This window comes from Cololabis saira, chromosome 9 (genome assembly GCF_033807715.1).
Source record: "Cololabis saira isolate AMF1-May2022 chromosome 9, fColSai1.1, whole genome shotgun sequence".
NCBI classification, from domain to species: domain Eukaryota; kingdom Metazoa; phylum Chordata; class Actinopteri; order Beloniformes; family Belonidae; genus Cololabis; species Cololabis saira.
This window is the reverse complement of record NC_084595.1, coordinates 19,306,144-19,322,244: the sequence shown is the minus strand read 5'-3', so window position 1 is coordinate 19,322,244 and position 16,101 is coordinate 19,306,144. Positions and strand designations below refer to the sequence as shown.

The 16,101-nt window shown below is 42.7% G+C and overlaps 1 protein-coding gene across 5 annotated transcripts in view; it reads right to left on the bottom strand.

The window, feature by feature from the left end:
- wdfy3 (WD repeat and FYVE domain containing 3) overlaps positions 1–16,101 on the bottom strand; it is a 118,304-nt gene that overhangs the window by 87,618 nt on the left and 14,585 nt on the right. For all 5 annotated transcript variants that reach the window (XM_061730681.1, XM_061730678.1, XM_061730680.1 and 2 more), the window contains exon 2: positions 1,207–1,417. In XM_061730681.1, the coding sequence (XP_061586665.1) occupies positions 1,207–1,386 (180 nt within the window). In that variant the 5' untranslated portion in view covers positions 1,387–1,417. The remainder of the gene's footprint in view (positions 1–1,206; positions 1,418–16,101) is intronic.

The following is a 16,101-nucleotide window of genomic DNA, read 5'->3' as shown; positions in this document are numbered from 1 at the left end:
CAAAGGTAGACAGATCCAAACGTCACGGATGTGTCTGTGATGCAGTTTGTGTTATTTCTGGTTTTGCTTTGGTGCCATTGTTTTGTGAATGACTGTCCTCCCGCCTACACAGAAGATGTAGGCTATCCGTCATTGCAGGCCGGGATACAAGCTGCTGAAAGAATAAAAAAGGCTTCGCGTCTCAGACCACCTCCGAACGTGAATGATCCGATCTCAATGCGTCCTCAAATGCATCCTGCATGTCTTTACACCTGTACACATGGACACACTTGCTTCTGTCTACTCAGGGATACGTTGGCTAGTCCATTCATTCCTGTGGGAAACTCTGTGATCCCCGACGTGGCTGCAAAACTCCTCCGCCCAGCGTACTTGAGCATGGGACTGACCCGTGTTTCATATGGACTAACAAGGATGGATGTTAACACCAGGTGTAAACAGGCCTTCAAGATGTTTGTGTGTGAGAACACGCTTTAGTTTAATGCTTTAGAATAATGAGACTAAAATCAAAACCAAGAAAGAGACCTGGTGTTAGGGCTGGGCGATATGGACCAAAAGTCATATCTTCGATATTTTCTACCTGAATGGCGATACTCGATATATATCTCGATATTTTTTCTGTGCCTTAATTGGGGTTTCCCCCAAAGCATTATAGCATAGCATCTCTGTTAGCTTCATTTTTTTCTGAGGCAAACCCTTAAAAAAACAGTCAGTTTTAATACAAAGCCTCGTGCCAAATGTCACACAGGTACCTTTGTTAACAGAGGTCTGCACAATATCAAAATGTATAAAACAAATGAAATAAAAATAAACTGCCTGCATATATAGAATAAAAATGCTTCTTGAATAAAATAAAACAAATATCCCTTTCCTGCATAACAATTAAATTAAAATACACTGTGCAATTAATACAATGTAGACAGTAACAGGCAGACTTTTCCACTGAGGTTGACAGTTGTGCAAATAACAAAACATTTGTGCAAATCTCAAATAAAACATTCAGGTCAATTTGTCACAAAATAAGCTATATCAAAATCATAATTTTTTTTTTTTTTTTTTTTTTTTAAATCGATATAAACGATATTGTCTCGTACCATATCGTGTTTGAAAATATATCGATATATATTAAAATCTCGATATATCGCCCAGCCCTACCTGGTCTCTGATTTTCATTCACATCACAGAGGAGCGCGGCCAACATCGACTCACCCTGTTAAACACCGGAAGCATCATGTAGAGCTTCTCCTCCTGCTCCTTCTGGGTCATGTGGCGAGGAGGGTGGCACAGCTCTGAGAAGAGGCGCCGCAGGTGCATCAGGCCGAGGGCGTTGTCCTGGGGGCTGCACTCCTCCTGCCTCGGCCGCCCCATGATCCTTTTCACCATGTTCATCTTGAGCGGCTTTGTCAGGGCAAAGGCAGCCCTGCAGATGGGAGAGAGCGCCCTTAGTGACTCACGCCAACTCAACATTCAAACAAACAAGTTCAGTACTTGACCGAGAAAACTGATTCATTAATGCACTTTTTTGTCATTTTTAATATAGGTTTATACATATGTATAGTAAAAACAGACTTCCAAAGGGAGACTTTAAATTTAACGTAACGTTAATATGTAATATGTAAGAAAATGAAACAACATTGCAAATCCTCACTGATGTGACAAAATAAAGTTCCTGTTTTGCTTTGGCGGGTAGAGAAGCCAAGGCGCTAGCACAGTTAGCCATCCTCTATTGCTTTGCAAAAGTTACTGTGTGAAATGTATCGTGTTGGGAGTATGGCCTTGTTTTACGCCGGAAAATCCCACTCGGAAAACTCTGACCTGCACGTCAAGCAAGGTTGTGGTTGCCAGAGGTGAGACAGGTGTTGGTAAATGTAACACAAGCAACCTCATTATCTACCGACAGAGCCAAGGATGAAGATGAACCGGAATCAGAGAAAAACCTGAAAGAAAGCCAGAAAGCAACGGCAGTAACGGAGGAAAACTGCAGAGTTCGTTGTCATGTATCAGCAGCCCCCGTCGGTGGTTGAAAATGTCAGATTTCCACAAGAACATGACTGAACACTTTTCACTTCAAGGCATTCAATTGAGTTCAGTGGATCTCATGTAGCCCATTTCCACTGGGCAGTACAGTACAGTTTGGTTCTAAGACAGGATGTCATTCTTTGAGTTTCCATCATCAAAAGCTACAAACATAAACAAAAATTGACAGCACTATCCTGTTGGAGTACAAAGGATTTAAAGGGGACCTATTATGAAAAACACGTTTATATATAAAATGGTCCCCTCAGCCTGCCAACTCAGAAAAGGAGGAAAGCAACCAAATTCTGCAGTCTCTGTACAGCCGCCCGGATGAGCCATCCAGTGTGATGTGGCTTCTACGAGCCGTTCAGATTCTGCTCCCTTTCGTTACGTAACGAAAATGCGATTTACATAGGTTGGCCTCCGATGCGTGAAACCACGTCCACAACTAACTCCGCCGGCCGGAGCTTCCGTAATTATTTCGTAGCGGTGTATCGCGTCATTCAGGCAGCCAATCAGCACAGGCCTCATTATCATAGCCTCCCCGCCCACTCAGAATCCTGCATAGATAATGAGGTTAAGGAATGGGAAGATAAAGACATGGTTCAGAGGCTGAATTTCTAATTTATTTAGCAAAAACAATTAAAACCTTGTTTTTAAGACATTCAAGGCCTGTTTAAAATAGGTATTAGATGCCATAATAGGTCCCCTTTAAGGTGGACCAAAAGACGTGGAGATAAAGGCCGGTGCTAGGCCGGAGCTGGAGCCAGTTTCAAACAGGAAGAGAACTGGGTTGCTTTTCCACCAGCTGGAGGGCACCGGAGAGGCATGACCCTACGCCGTTTATTACGTCAACAAAGCTGAAGCAGGAAATCCATGAAAGGAGCATGAAATCCCTGAGAATAACAACAATGGAAATGTAATTTCGGTATGTGTAGATGCTGATTTTGGCCCTAAAAATCTTGTTTCGTGTCCGGAATTGAACTCCTGAACTTTCTGCCATGATCCTCAACAGCGTTTACGTTTCAGGCTGAAAGTAGGTCTTTTAAGAGTCACATGTTTGCTGTAGAGATATTTTTGATTGCATGTTTAACTCATCCAGAGGTTCCCGGTATGACATATGATTTAAACTCACGGAGGTTGTTCGATTATGGGTGTCGCATTTTTTTTGCCATGAAGAAAGACCACAATTTGCTGGTTGTCCTTTAACTGAGTTGTGTTCTTCTTCACGGCTTTCATTGATCAGATGTTGTGCTGTCACGTAGCAGAGGTAGCTACAGACACTATTATAACCTGTCCGGTACCGACCCAAACCGAGCTGCACCACTGTGGTTAACAGTTAAATGTGGCTATACAACAAGTAAACGGTCATTACAATTCAGGGAATGCTCTTCTTCTTCTGTTCATAACCTCATAACCCTGAAGTCCCCAGATCTGGGGACGTTGCAAGGATGAGCAGAGTAGGCTTAGGGTTCAAAGGGTCAATACTTGAATCTTGAAATGTTATACTAGACTAAATGTTTTGTAAGGCCATTTTTATTTGCATATGTTTATTCATACATGAGAAAGAGCTTAACCTGAGCTAAGTCACACAACAATTGCAGTAAACAATACCAATCATATTACCTAAAAAGGTTTTTAAGGCAACGCTGAAATGGAACTGGTGTCACATATCAGCCAATCCCTGAAGCCCACACGTTTCCTGTTTTTTGGGGGTTAAGTCAAAAACTGAGACTTTTTTTCAAGTAAATATATGAAAAGTTAACTTGCTGGCTGCCTGACCAGTTAATAAGGCAGCATACTGTTGCTGTGATCAATAGATGAGGAAAAGGAGACACACGGCGCTGCACTGAATCAGTGAAGTGTGAAGTTAATGCCTTACTTTCAGATGTTGGGATAACTGATGGAGTATAAACAGATAAACATCCGTGGCTGATTTGAATTTTACACTTCTCCTCCCTTGGGAATGGTTGACTCAGTTTATTTAGCCGTTCGTTCCACATGCCAACTTCTCTCCAAAGTGTCTTTTAATGGTTGTAGGAAGATTTCACAGAAGTCAGAGAGCTTACAGAGATCACAGATAAGCATTCAGTGATGGAGACACAAGCAGCATTTCTCATCAATCTGCTTCATCAAGCTGCTCATAATCTTGTCTGACTTCAGAAATTGAAAGCAACACAAAATGACTTGCTTGGTGTAAACTCCTGCACAAGAACCGGACCTCCGAACCTCCGTCCACATCTGACCACCTGGTAGATAACAGAGTTTCCACCCAAGGTTACACCAAAGACATCTTCGCCCACTTCCAGGCCGATGCAACGGGGGACTGAAGCTAAAGACCACTGACAGTTAAGTTCGAGCCCTCTCAGAAAGTCGGCAAAACCTCTAGGACATTAAAGGGGTCTGACAGTCAGTCCTCAGAAGAGATTAAACTCACGTCAGATGAGGACAGGACAGGTTTGGTGACCGTTCAACATTTACTTCAAATCTTCTTCCCAGAAAAAGCTCCCATGACACCATCATTCAAGGGTTCCCTCAGTTTATGTAATACCTATTTTGGTATTTAAAGTGAGGAAAATAAATAAATAAACAGAAACAGGAAGACTTTGACATAAAACAACCCCATCATGTTTTTTGGGGGGCTGCAAAACTGCCTAGCTCCGCCCCCTAAAATCCAGCCCCTAATAGCAGAGTTTTAGAGACCTGGTTGAAATGAGAGCTTTTCTTTTGTGTACAAGTGGTATTTTGATGGCACAAAAAAAAGAAAGATGATGTCAGTCATCAATACCAGATACAACCTCCCGACAGAGATTTTTCAACTGGAAATTCGTATTCACTTTTACAAAAACAAACAAATAATTTGAGAAAAAGTTTATACTTGTGGCTTAAGTCAAGCTGATGATTTTTATGTCTTAAATAGGATCAAGTACATGAGGAGAACGATTTGTCATCCATTCCCCCTCAGCCATTTCTGAACAAGTCTGACTTCAAGCCAGCTTCCCTTCTGGGTAAAAACCCCACACACAGACAAATTTAGCACTGGCAACCTTCTCCGTCTGTTGGCAGAGCCCACGTTCGATTCCATTGTTGTGGTGTCATAAGTGCATGGTGCCATGGATATATGAGGGTATTTGGAGAAGAGATTGCACACTTGACTGCAGGCCAGAAACAGATCACTCTGAATAATGAGACTTAAGATACTCATTCTTATGTTGGAAAACATTTATTTCACTTCCTTCTGAAAATAAAACTGTTCTGCTCATGTCAAATGAATCTTTGTTGTTGTTGTTTTAATTGAAATAATTGTGACCATTGATAATCATGTGCTCAAAGTCACTGCCAATCAATCATCTTATTAACCAATAATACTACCAATACATTCTGACTTGGCAGCCGTCCATGACCGTCATGTTTGATGCAGTTCAAGATTATGTTGATGATTAATGTCAGGGGGGAACATAACGTCTCCCCAAATGTTTTGCGCCGTTTAATGTCCTTGGATCTGTGAAAGCTCGTCTTGCCGTGACCAGCATCAAAACAACAAGTTTGACATAAAAGACAGCGGGAACGTGAGCGGCAACAGAATATAAAGACAGCTAAGGTTTCTCCTGTCCTTCTGGATGCACCAGAGTGGCATCTGTGGCAGTAAACACAATTACTGGAGACTGAAGGCTTTAGTAACTCATTTTGCCCGCACCGCAGGGCTGCCCTCTGCTTGAACTCGGAGTCAAGCTGCTATTCCATTTAACATTCACCATTTGATGCAATTTTATCTCAGTGTGTCCGATGTCAATGAGATGTTCTTCTCTGGCAACATCTCTAAGGATTAGTCCCCCTTCCCCTTGTTAGAGACTTGATTTGTTGACACGCGAGGAGTGCAAGAATTCACCATGTCAGGAGGCACTTCTGGGTATCTGGAGGTTTCAACATTTTAAATTAATTAATTTTGAAGATGTTCATCTTGACTTAACTTTAAACACCTTCTTAAAGTCCAACGTTCGGTTCTAACCTGCCACGATTTCATCTGTCTCTTGTCCGGCAGCTAGGTGTTTACGAACACGGACAAAATGGTGCAATATCACCAAATTCATAGGGGCAGTGTTGAGTCGGCTGATACATTTACAACACTACAACACTTTGAGCAAATGACAAAGAAGAAAAATGGTTGAAATCCTAAAGCAATAAAAATTAAGTCTGTTGTCTGTTTCACACGCAAAGTGAATGAAAACTGTTTATATATCGACTTTCGTTCAGTGGTCTATTCAGACCACTGTTTTTGCTTCTTCAAACTCAGAATTAACACATATATATTAGGGGTGTCAAATTAGTGGGTTTATCGAAACACAGCAACGCTCTTCCCCAAACTAAACTCCACAGACCACAGCGCGCATACGCACATCTGCGACCGATGTGCGCAGATGTTCTTGCCAAGTAAATGTAGATGGCTAGGACTGCAATCAATCTTTTGATCTGCCACAATAATGTAATGAATTTAAAAAGGAAAAAACCTCAAGTTGAGGGCTTTTCTCAGCAATTTTTAGGTGAGATTAATTAATTACAGATCTTAACTAATTAATCTCTCAATTTTTTTAATCGCTTGATAGCACATACATACACACACACAAATGAATCATGATATATTAATAGTTGACTCATCACTGCCCACTGGAGGGTGTGTTGATTAACAAACATACAAACATAAATGATGCATGGGCTATGCAAGGTAGCCATGTTTGGACTAGACAGATGTACGAACGTACAAAAATAGAGCACAAAGTAGGCTTCAGAATCATTTTGTGGGCTTTACTGCACTCCATGATCCTGTACCGACTCAAATCATGTACCCAAGGCACATGGACTGAACCTCTCAGGAGCGCCCAATCAATTTTGGGATGAGCATTCCAAATTACAGGCGCAACAACCCATCAATCTGCGTTGATTCATCAAATCAATGATTAACGATCCCTTAGAATTAATACAAACACATCAATACCCATCGGCCCATCGGTAATACGGGTCCGTTAAATGCAGACAAGCCAATGGCTGCAGAGTATCAGCTCCACAGGGAACAGAGCTTGGACATCTGCAGCTTTGATCTCAATGGAAAAACATAAAAAGACCCTGAACTCTAATCTGTTTGATGGAGTAAATAAAAAGGTAAAACAAATCGACTTTACCTCTGATTGTAAAGCTCAACACACTGATTAAAATTAAGAACTGGAACAAATTTAATATGGATGGTCAGAAAGAAAATTAGCCTGACAAAATCTGAGTAATGACAATTACTGCCACTTTCAAGCTCTGACTCACAACAACGCTTCTCGCTTTTCTTTTTTTTCTTCAGAAAATTGAATCAGAAAAAGAACCACGGACAGACAAGATGCTGCGTTCGTCTGAGACACACATGATAGAAATCAAAGGAGAGAAGACCTGAAAGGCTCAGGATTTGACATTTATAACGGAGCTTGTGTCTGGCAGCGGTGTACTCAACAGTCCAGCTCTCTCTAACCAGTAGCTCTGCCCGTCTGAGATAAGAAACTGGAACAATCCCAACAATATACAGTACAGACCTCCGAAACAGAAAGATTACACCACTGCCTGCTGCAGACTCTGATAAAAGCGAAAAGTTCTGTTTTCCAGGGAAAGGCCTCGAGATGCAGCACTTGTAAATCGTCACCCAGGCATCATTACAGCTGGATTATACACGTAAGTAACCTAAACAGGTCTTTGGATGGACAGACTATAGTTCCATTAAGATAAAAATGACAATTAAAGCTGCAAGCAGCGATGAACGGGCCCTCGCACTCATGGCCACCGCCCCCCATAAGCATATCAGAAATGACACCACCCACGACTTCCTATGTCAAACCATTCAAAAGTTATAGCAGAAAATAGGGACAACCAATCAGAAGAAGGGGCGGGGCTAATTCAGGCCAATGAAGGTCAAGGACTCAATACCGAGTCCGATGACACCACCCACATGTCTTTATCACAATCCTTTCAAAAGTTATGGCAGAGAAAGGTTTTCTAGGGGGCGCTGTTGAGCCATCAGGCCATGCCCATTAATGCAAACCATGAAATATCAAATTTATCGCCAGCCCTGGCTTACATGCAAAATTTGGTGACTTTTGGGGAACTATCAAATATGGACCAATCAGATGAGGGGGGGGGGGGGGCGCGCTTTTTGGCGTCTAGTGTCGCCATGGTAACGCTTTTGACTGAGAAAAGTAATGCGCGTTGTCGCAGGATGGAGACGCACATTTTGATGTATAACACAACTTGGTGCACGTTGCGGTTCGGGCCGTATTAACTGCCGAAGGAAAGGCATAAATTGCGCCAAAATTACGCGATTAATAGAAGAGGAAGAAGAAGAGGAAGAAGGAAGACGTGCAGAAGAGAAATGGCGAGACAACAGAGAGACGACACAGAGAAATACCGGCAGCTTCTTTTTTTTTTCTGGTCCAAACCATGTGTTTTTTCGCTGAAACCACCCTATTCTACTGCTGATATCTAAAGAACAGAAAATGATAAACACTAACTTTTTTTTCCCTGATGTTCACGAGAGTCTAAAGTTTCTTGATGTAGTTTCAATGTTTATGTACTCCTAAAACTCAATATTCTGTGGGTCTTTGAACATCAGCCAAAATGCCCAAAAACTCTGGCAGTATGGAGCTCTCTGCTCTGAAAATGGCTGGCAGTCAATGAGTTAACTGCCGAAGGAATGGCATAAATTGCGCCAAAATTACACTATTAATTGAAAATGGCCGACTTCCTGTTCGGTTTCGGACATGACGCCAAGAGACTTTTCTTTAAGCTGCGACATGATACAGGTGTGTACTGATTTTCGTGCATGTACGTCAAACCGTATTGTGGGGCTTAAGGCACAAAGTTTTCTAGGGGGCGCTGTTGAGCCATTTTGCCACGCCCATTAATGCAAACCATGAAATATCAAATTTTTCGCCAGGCCTGACTTGCGTGCAAAATTTGGTGACTTTTGGGGCACGTTTAGGGGGGCAAAAAGGCCCTCCTTTCGTCAGAAGAAAGAAAGAATAATAATAAAGAAAAAAAAATTCCTACAGATACAATAGGGCCTTCACACTGTAAGTGCTCGGGCCCTAAAAAAGAACAACTTTCTGCTGGGAGCACATTAAGAGGTAAAAAGAGGCACTTTTGGTTCCCTTTTACTTTGTCAGAGTCAACTTGTGACTTCCTGTATTCTACTTCTTTAAAACAACTATGAGACATGCAAAACTGAACAGAGAACAGCAACTAGCACCCAAAGTTAAACACTTGGCCCTCGACGTCAGCAGATATTGTTCTGTAAATAATACCTGACGTACGCAATAACAGATCACTTTCTTTAGCAATGATTAGTCATCATTTAAATGTTTTTAGCACCGATGCGTCGACGACTGACTCCTCCAGACCAACCCACAGCCAGTCCCAACGGTCTGATGGTAAAATTAACAACACAACAAACCGTATACTCCTTAAAATGTGTGCCATCATGCTCTGTTGGGTCTTTATTCACAGCTCAGAAGCCAATACAGCGCTAGTCAACAAAAGAGGTGACAGCTACCAATCAAAAGATCACACACCTTATTATTGGTAGCTTTGTTGTTTTAGATAACGGCCACCTCTCAATTCAATTAAATAGATCTTAGGCTTTTGTATGTCGGCAGGGACTACATGGAAAAGAAAAAACTGTTTGATCTTTATAACTTTCACACAAACACAAAGTTATAACTATATTGTCGCATGAGAACATCTTAAAACTTAAAATAGCTATAACTTTATTTTCATTCTCTTCTTGTATCACTTTTTTTTTTGCTGCAAAATGCATTCTGGGGCACTTTTCCATCTCAAGTCTACATGTCTCGATTGGATCCATCCTTTCATGACAATCATCTCATGGGAAGTACTAATTCGGGGATTTGGACCAGGCTTTATGAGGTACAGACTTGAGAATGTGAACAGAACTTCCACTGCAGATCAAGACGTTGCACAAGAACGGACATTGAGAAACAGCCAAAACTACCTGATGAGGTACAAAATAAATAAATACTAATGATCAAGAAAGAACATTAAAAAAAACAACCTCTGTGCAGTTGCTATGGGGAGCAATACAGTTTTTTTCAACCAGACTGTAAATGTGTTTATTTCTGCTGCAAAGTTGGACATCTAACTCGGAGGCAGCCCCCTTTGGTCAGGCAAGGAACTGCATGGAAGTGGGAATGTTGGTGCTTGGCTGCAGCCGTACGAACACCGGCACACAAAGCCTGGGTGTTGGTGCTGTGATGGGGACTGGACCCGGGTCTGTTTATGTCTCGGCAATCTACAATTAGCCAGAAAGTCTCATAAGAGATTTGTTACTGAATAATAATCGAGCAACAGACTTGATTTTTATTCAGTGATGAGGAGTAGCTGTGAATGGGACAGATGCAAGTGTGATGACAGAAACACTAATTTATTACTTGTTTCAAATAAATCCTGGCAGCTTAAAAGGTTTTTACATCATCTGACCCAAGTAAAAATGTTGCTGTTGTTTTCTTTTTACCAGAAGAATTCAACCTTTTATGAAATGCTCCCTTTGTTTACCCACCACCACGGCTCCTATGCTGATTATAGTCACTGGCACAGATACAGTGCTGTTGGTGGATGCAAATTTTTAACCCTGATGCCAGAAGCTGTGCTGCTGATGGCAGCAATGCTATTCCCCAAGTCACTTTTATTTGCAAGGCAGAAACAAAATAACTGTTGTCACTTGAAGAACTGGATATTTTATCCGTACAAAACAAAATGGGGGTTGAGCAGTCAACATGGGAGAAACAACGGTGGAAGCATCCTTAACCTTTCTGCGTCCGGCCATCGTTTTATCTTAACAACCCACAGGCCAGTCCTCGAGACTGATAAACCAAACTGAAGCCCCTGCTGAGAGGATGGGCAGACCTGTGGCTGTACTCTAACCAGGCACACACAAAGGTCACCAAGGCTTCGAGGCTGAAAAGCCAGGCGTCAGCTGCCGGCTGCAGCACGCGAAGGCCGCAGACGAAAAGCTGCCAGTCAAGATGAAATTCTCGTAGAACGTCACAAAGTGAGAATCCGAAAGCAGAAGTGGGTGGTCTGTGGATGGTTTGGTAACATCCACACACCAATGTGCCCGTTTCCTGAGTCACTGTGGTTTTATTTTCTGCCTAGAGCGGGAGCATAAAAAGCACAGCAACGATGGACACAGTTCAAATTTCCTGAAGAAACTGAAAAAATACGTCTCATCTGACTTTGGCTTGTGAAAACAATCCATCTATTATGACTGGAGGTAAATAAAACTTGTTAGGTCTTTAAAAGATTTGAAATGTGCCTACGATGCTTAGTTGTAACTAAAATCATGTGTTTTGTCAGGCAAGTAGTTACATAATATGGTCGACGAGCTACGATTTCCAGAGACAAACAGAAACCCTTCGGATGAAGGGATGGAGGAATGTCCATTAAGCCTGGCTTCTATACGCAACGGCTGTGTCAGGTCCCACAGTGTCTCATTTACATCGTAACACTTCAGAAAACCCGGGGCTTGTTCTGATGTGGCCTTTGAAGACTCTTGGTCCAATCCCAATGTATCCAAAACTGGACAAATGATCAAAACGAAGAGTCGGTTGGAACTTGCCCTCCTAACCTCAGACACCCCCAGTAAGCCATTTCAACTCGGTTGATTTACAATGTCAACTAATTTCAGCTAACATTCATTAAGATCAAATCAGTATAGACATCCTCATCCTCAAGTGATGCTAAAAACGAGGACTAGCGGAGTGCCGCAGGGACCGATGGTCTCTCAGTCTAAGCCCCGGCCAAGCAGCCGAGGAGACTGGGCAAAGTGGTCAGGTAAGTCAACTTGGTCACTGGTCGGAGCCCAAGGGCCCTCGACCAGAGGACCCATCTACAGAAGCAGTCCAGATGGTGTCCTCTGGTTAGTCGTGGCGGTCTGTCCCAGACCCCCCCAAGCCGACTCAAAACCAATCGCAGTAGTTTCTAACAGCACTGCAAGCCGTTGTTATCTTTGAGATAAGAATGATCATGACTTTTTGGGTATTCACACCTCCCGAGTGGCGAACACCTTGTCCCCGGATGTTTGGGATCATTTTGGGACCCAAAAGGACCAGCATTAATATTTCTATCAACTATAGAACTATTGTGTTTGACTTTTACCCCCGCACTAGATATTACACAACTCCTACCTTCAGGCAGTTTAAGCAAAGTTAAATGTCAGCGTGAACTAATAAGTCTTTCCATTAAAAAAAGAAATGCTGGATCAATAATGGACATGTAAATCGTGCAGTTTAGAGTAACGTTACCTTTTTCCTCCATTTTATCCAACAAGAATGATTCCTTACCCCCCTGAACCCCCCGCCTATTTCTGTACTGTAACGTATCCCTGATGCAGATCAAAGCCAGCATTTATTTCTGAACAATGCTGACTGTTAGCAGTGCCGTAACAGAGAGTCACTGAAGCAGACGGGAGCCGGAGCACAGCAGGGCCGGGACCACAAACTGAGGCAAACACATGTCATACGACTCAGCATAAGGCTGAGCAGGAAAATCAACAAGAGCAACGGCCCCGGACAAATGCAGGATTCAACCGACTCCACCTACTTGGTAAGCGCAGAGTGTCAGCAGACCGCAGGGTCCGGACCCCGGACCCATCTTTTAAAAACTTTTGTTCACACTTCCGCTTCTGCATTACATGCACGAGCGAAGCTGAGACTACCATCTTTGCACGAAAACACTTACAAGGTCAGGAGAAAATGGAAAAAAAGAAATCATCCTTTCTTTTGGGGACTTTGCTGAAAAAGCTTTCTGTAGCCGGAGAACTTGAAGCTTCTTTGTCGTCTCGCCAGCTCAAACTGTCCATTCAGGTTTAAACTATGAAACACAAGAGCAATATTCTGAGGGAGCAGGACGTTTAATCCCTTTATCCAACCGGACTTCACTGCAGTAACAGAATGATTAAGGTGTCACTGTTAAAAGGACAACATAAACAGGGTTCTCATTATTATTCCCCCTGAAAAATCTTCTGAGGCCTCCACGCTTTGTTTGGGTTGATGAGGGGAAAGATTGTTGGAAAACAATAGTAAACATTGTGAAAATCAGCTTGATTTAATTTTTTTTTCTCTCTGAAACAACATGATCCATTTCTAGATTCAGATCTGGAAACAAAGCCAGAAGGAACGACATGCCCACCCACGCCTTCATTAGAGCGGGCTGCTCCGTCCTTCACAAAGATTTGATACCATCTTATCTGCTGTTCAAAATGTGTTGTGAGCGAATGAAAGAGACGAGAGAGGCTTCAGAGGCATTCACCATGATAATGCTTTCCCGACACTTAAATCAAATAGATTTGTTTGTGCGCAGCTTTGCTTCACAGCTAAATCGAAGGGTTTTGACATAGCTACCACATAACTGTCTCAGCCCTGATGTGAATATGATGTTCAACAAATCAACTACAACAGCTGACGGCATATGGCATGTTTAACTGACCTACGGGGTATCCCCGCTCACCCTTAGTTACTGTTGCTATTTGGAAAATCTACAAATTGTTGGTCTCGGTTTTAGGAGATCATCCAATGGTGTCCTGTTAACTTGTTTGTTGTTTTAATCTGCTACTACCGCTACTACTACCACTACTACTAAATACTTAATCACTTTTCCAACTGTTGCTCTGCTTACTGCCCCCTATCAGTCACCACCAGTACGACGCGCTCTCCTCGCGTACTACGCGAGCGACACTGCGGTTGGTGGTGCACTCGAACGGAGCGAACGCAAGCACAAACAGCAAGTATATCTCAGGCTTTACTTGCACTGAGTGGCAAAACATCAGCAAAAATGGCTGCAACTAGTAGGGGAAACTGTGGAAAAGTTGGAATAACAGCCGATTATCGGCTTAAATTAAAGGCAGTTGGACTTGACAGTGACCCATACAGTTACTCGAAGAACCAGTGGTCCATGGACATTAATATTTGGCCACTAATCCAGTTTCCTGATATTTATATGTACTTAATTTCTACGCCGGGGAAATACACGAAACAAAGCTTGAAGGCTTACAAAAGTCTTGACGCTTGGTCCTACTTCAAGACAGGATTTGTTGGCAAAATTAAAGTGATGAGGACACCGAACTTTATGATTTGACCGTTTAACGTTAGCTACCCAAAAATCCAACATTACCTGATACAAAACAGGAAACGCAAATCCACGTTTCGGTGCATGGAATCCAGTTGTTTTGGCGAATTGCAGCGATCCATTAGTCTCTCTTAAGCTTATTTTTCGGCAGTCTGTAAAACAATAACTCTGATTTCTTGCTAAATCTATGAGTACAGTCGATCGCAAAACAGCTCTTTCCCATTTTAGATGTTTTCGAGTTGCTCAAACGGAAAGTCTACGCTGTCACTCAGTCTTTCTGCCACTCAGTGGGCGTAACCCGCTGTGAAGTCGCATCTGTGACGTCATGCGCATTCCCTCTATAGCGACTGCCTGTGTGAAAACCTTGTCCCAAGATGTTTAAGATCATTTTTGGGACGCAAAAAGGACAGAAGGATTCAAATGGGCCTTGAGTTTGTCACGGCGGGACATTTTAATACGGTTGGTAAAACAGTTAAACTGGAGCCGAGGGTTTACAGTTCCGTTGTCGTTATTAAGAGATAATATTTGAGAAAAAACTGTGGTCATTATATGTGAACAACTTAAAGACTCATTGCTAATGGGCGACTGATAATGAGCCAAATATTGGCACGTCTGTTTTCTTGATATGTTTGAGTGATTGGTTTTAGATCATGTGGTGTCTGACTCACCATCGGCGATCAACCACCTGGTAGGTGCGTTTTCATTAGCAGGGGGTTCTGGGTAGTTTGTCAGGGCCCGGATCATTGACGTGCGTCACTCATTACTAGGATCTGCCTTTCAGAACTGGCCTTCAGGAACCATTTATGGGATGAAGAGCGTTTTTGTGGAAGGTGAGGTATTCAGATCGGCCTACAGGAACTACTTGGTGGGGGGGTCTCTCAGGTGAACACAACTCATCTGAAACATTTGGATCAGAAACATGGTCTGCAAGTACATTTGATGAAGTCGGAGATTACAAGAAAGAAGGAAGGATGGACTGAGAAACAATAGTCCTGGAAATGTGAACAACAAAACGATGTCAGGACTCCAGATTACAGAAGAGCAATTTGTGTAATCTTAACATTTGCCAACTCTGAAGGCAGACTAAGTGTGGTTGTCATTCCCTCAGACAGCCAAGCATGTGCTCACAAGGCAAGCAGAGAAAAAAAAAAAAAAGAGGTATCATTATTACTGCCTGGTCAACCAAACCCATTAACTGTAATGGGTTTGGTCCCCCTCCCGTTCACGGCCACCGGTGCAGAACACACTGAACCAATCGCCACAGGAAAGGGTTTAACAGGGTTTAAGAGCAAAACAGCCAACATGACTGCCGTCATATGCATCGTTTCTCTGGTCGCATGCCTAATCAATAATGTGTCACCCCCCCCCCCCCCCCCCTCCGGAAATCAAAGTCCAGTCCAGAGGAGCCAGACTAGTTTAACTAGGCAGGCTTGGTGCTTAGGAATCTACGGCTCTTCCGTCACACGATTACCAAATCACAGCAAACAAGATTTAAACGTTTTTAAGAATGACTTTTCTACAAGCATAAAAACTGTGTTATTTTGGAAAAAACTCCATCAACTACGTCTTGTGTTGGCTGAAGGAAAGAAAATGAGTCAGTGGCATTGATGGAATGTCGGCTGCTATGCAGCGGGAAACCGAGCTTGCTTTCTCGGCCCTCAAGTGTTATTTATTTTGTTTTTTTATCAAAGCATTCCCTTTAAGTGGACGCCAGCTTCAATGAACGTCTCGCAGAGTTAGCAGCAACTCCTGGGAGATGAAGGCACCCGGCGTCCTGGAAAACACCAACTCCTCAGAAGCTTGTGTGGCTTGTTTCTCTGGAGAAAGTGACGTAATCTCTGAACCGTCTCTTGTCTGACAGTTTGCAGGGGTGGGTGGAAGCTGGGGGAGCTCCACGGAGAAAACAAAAAAAAGGCTTGA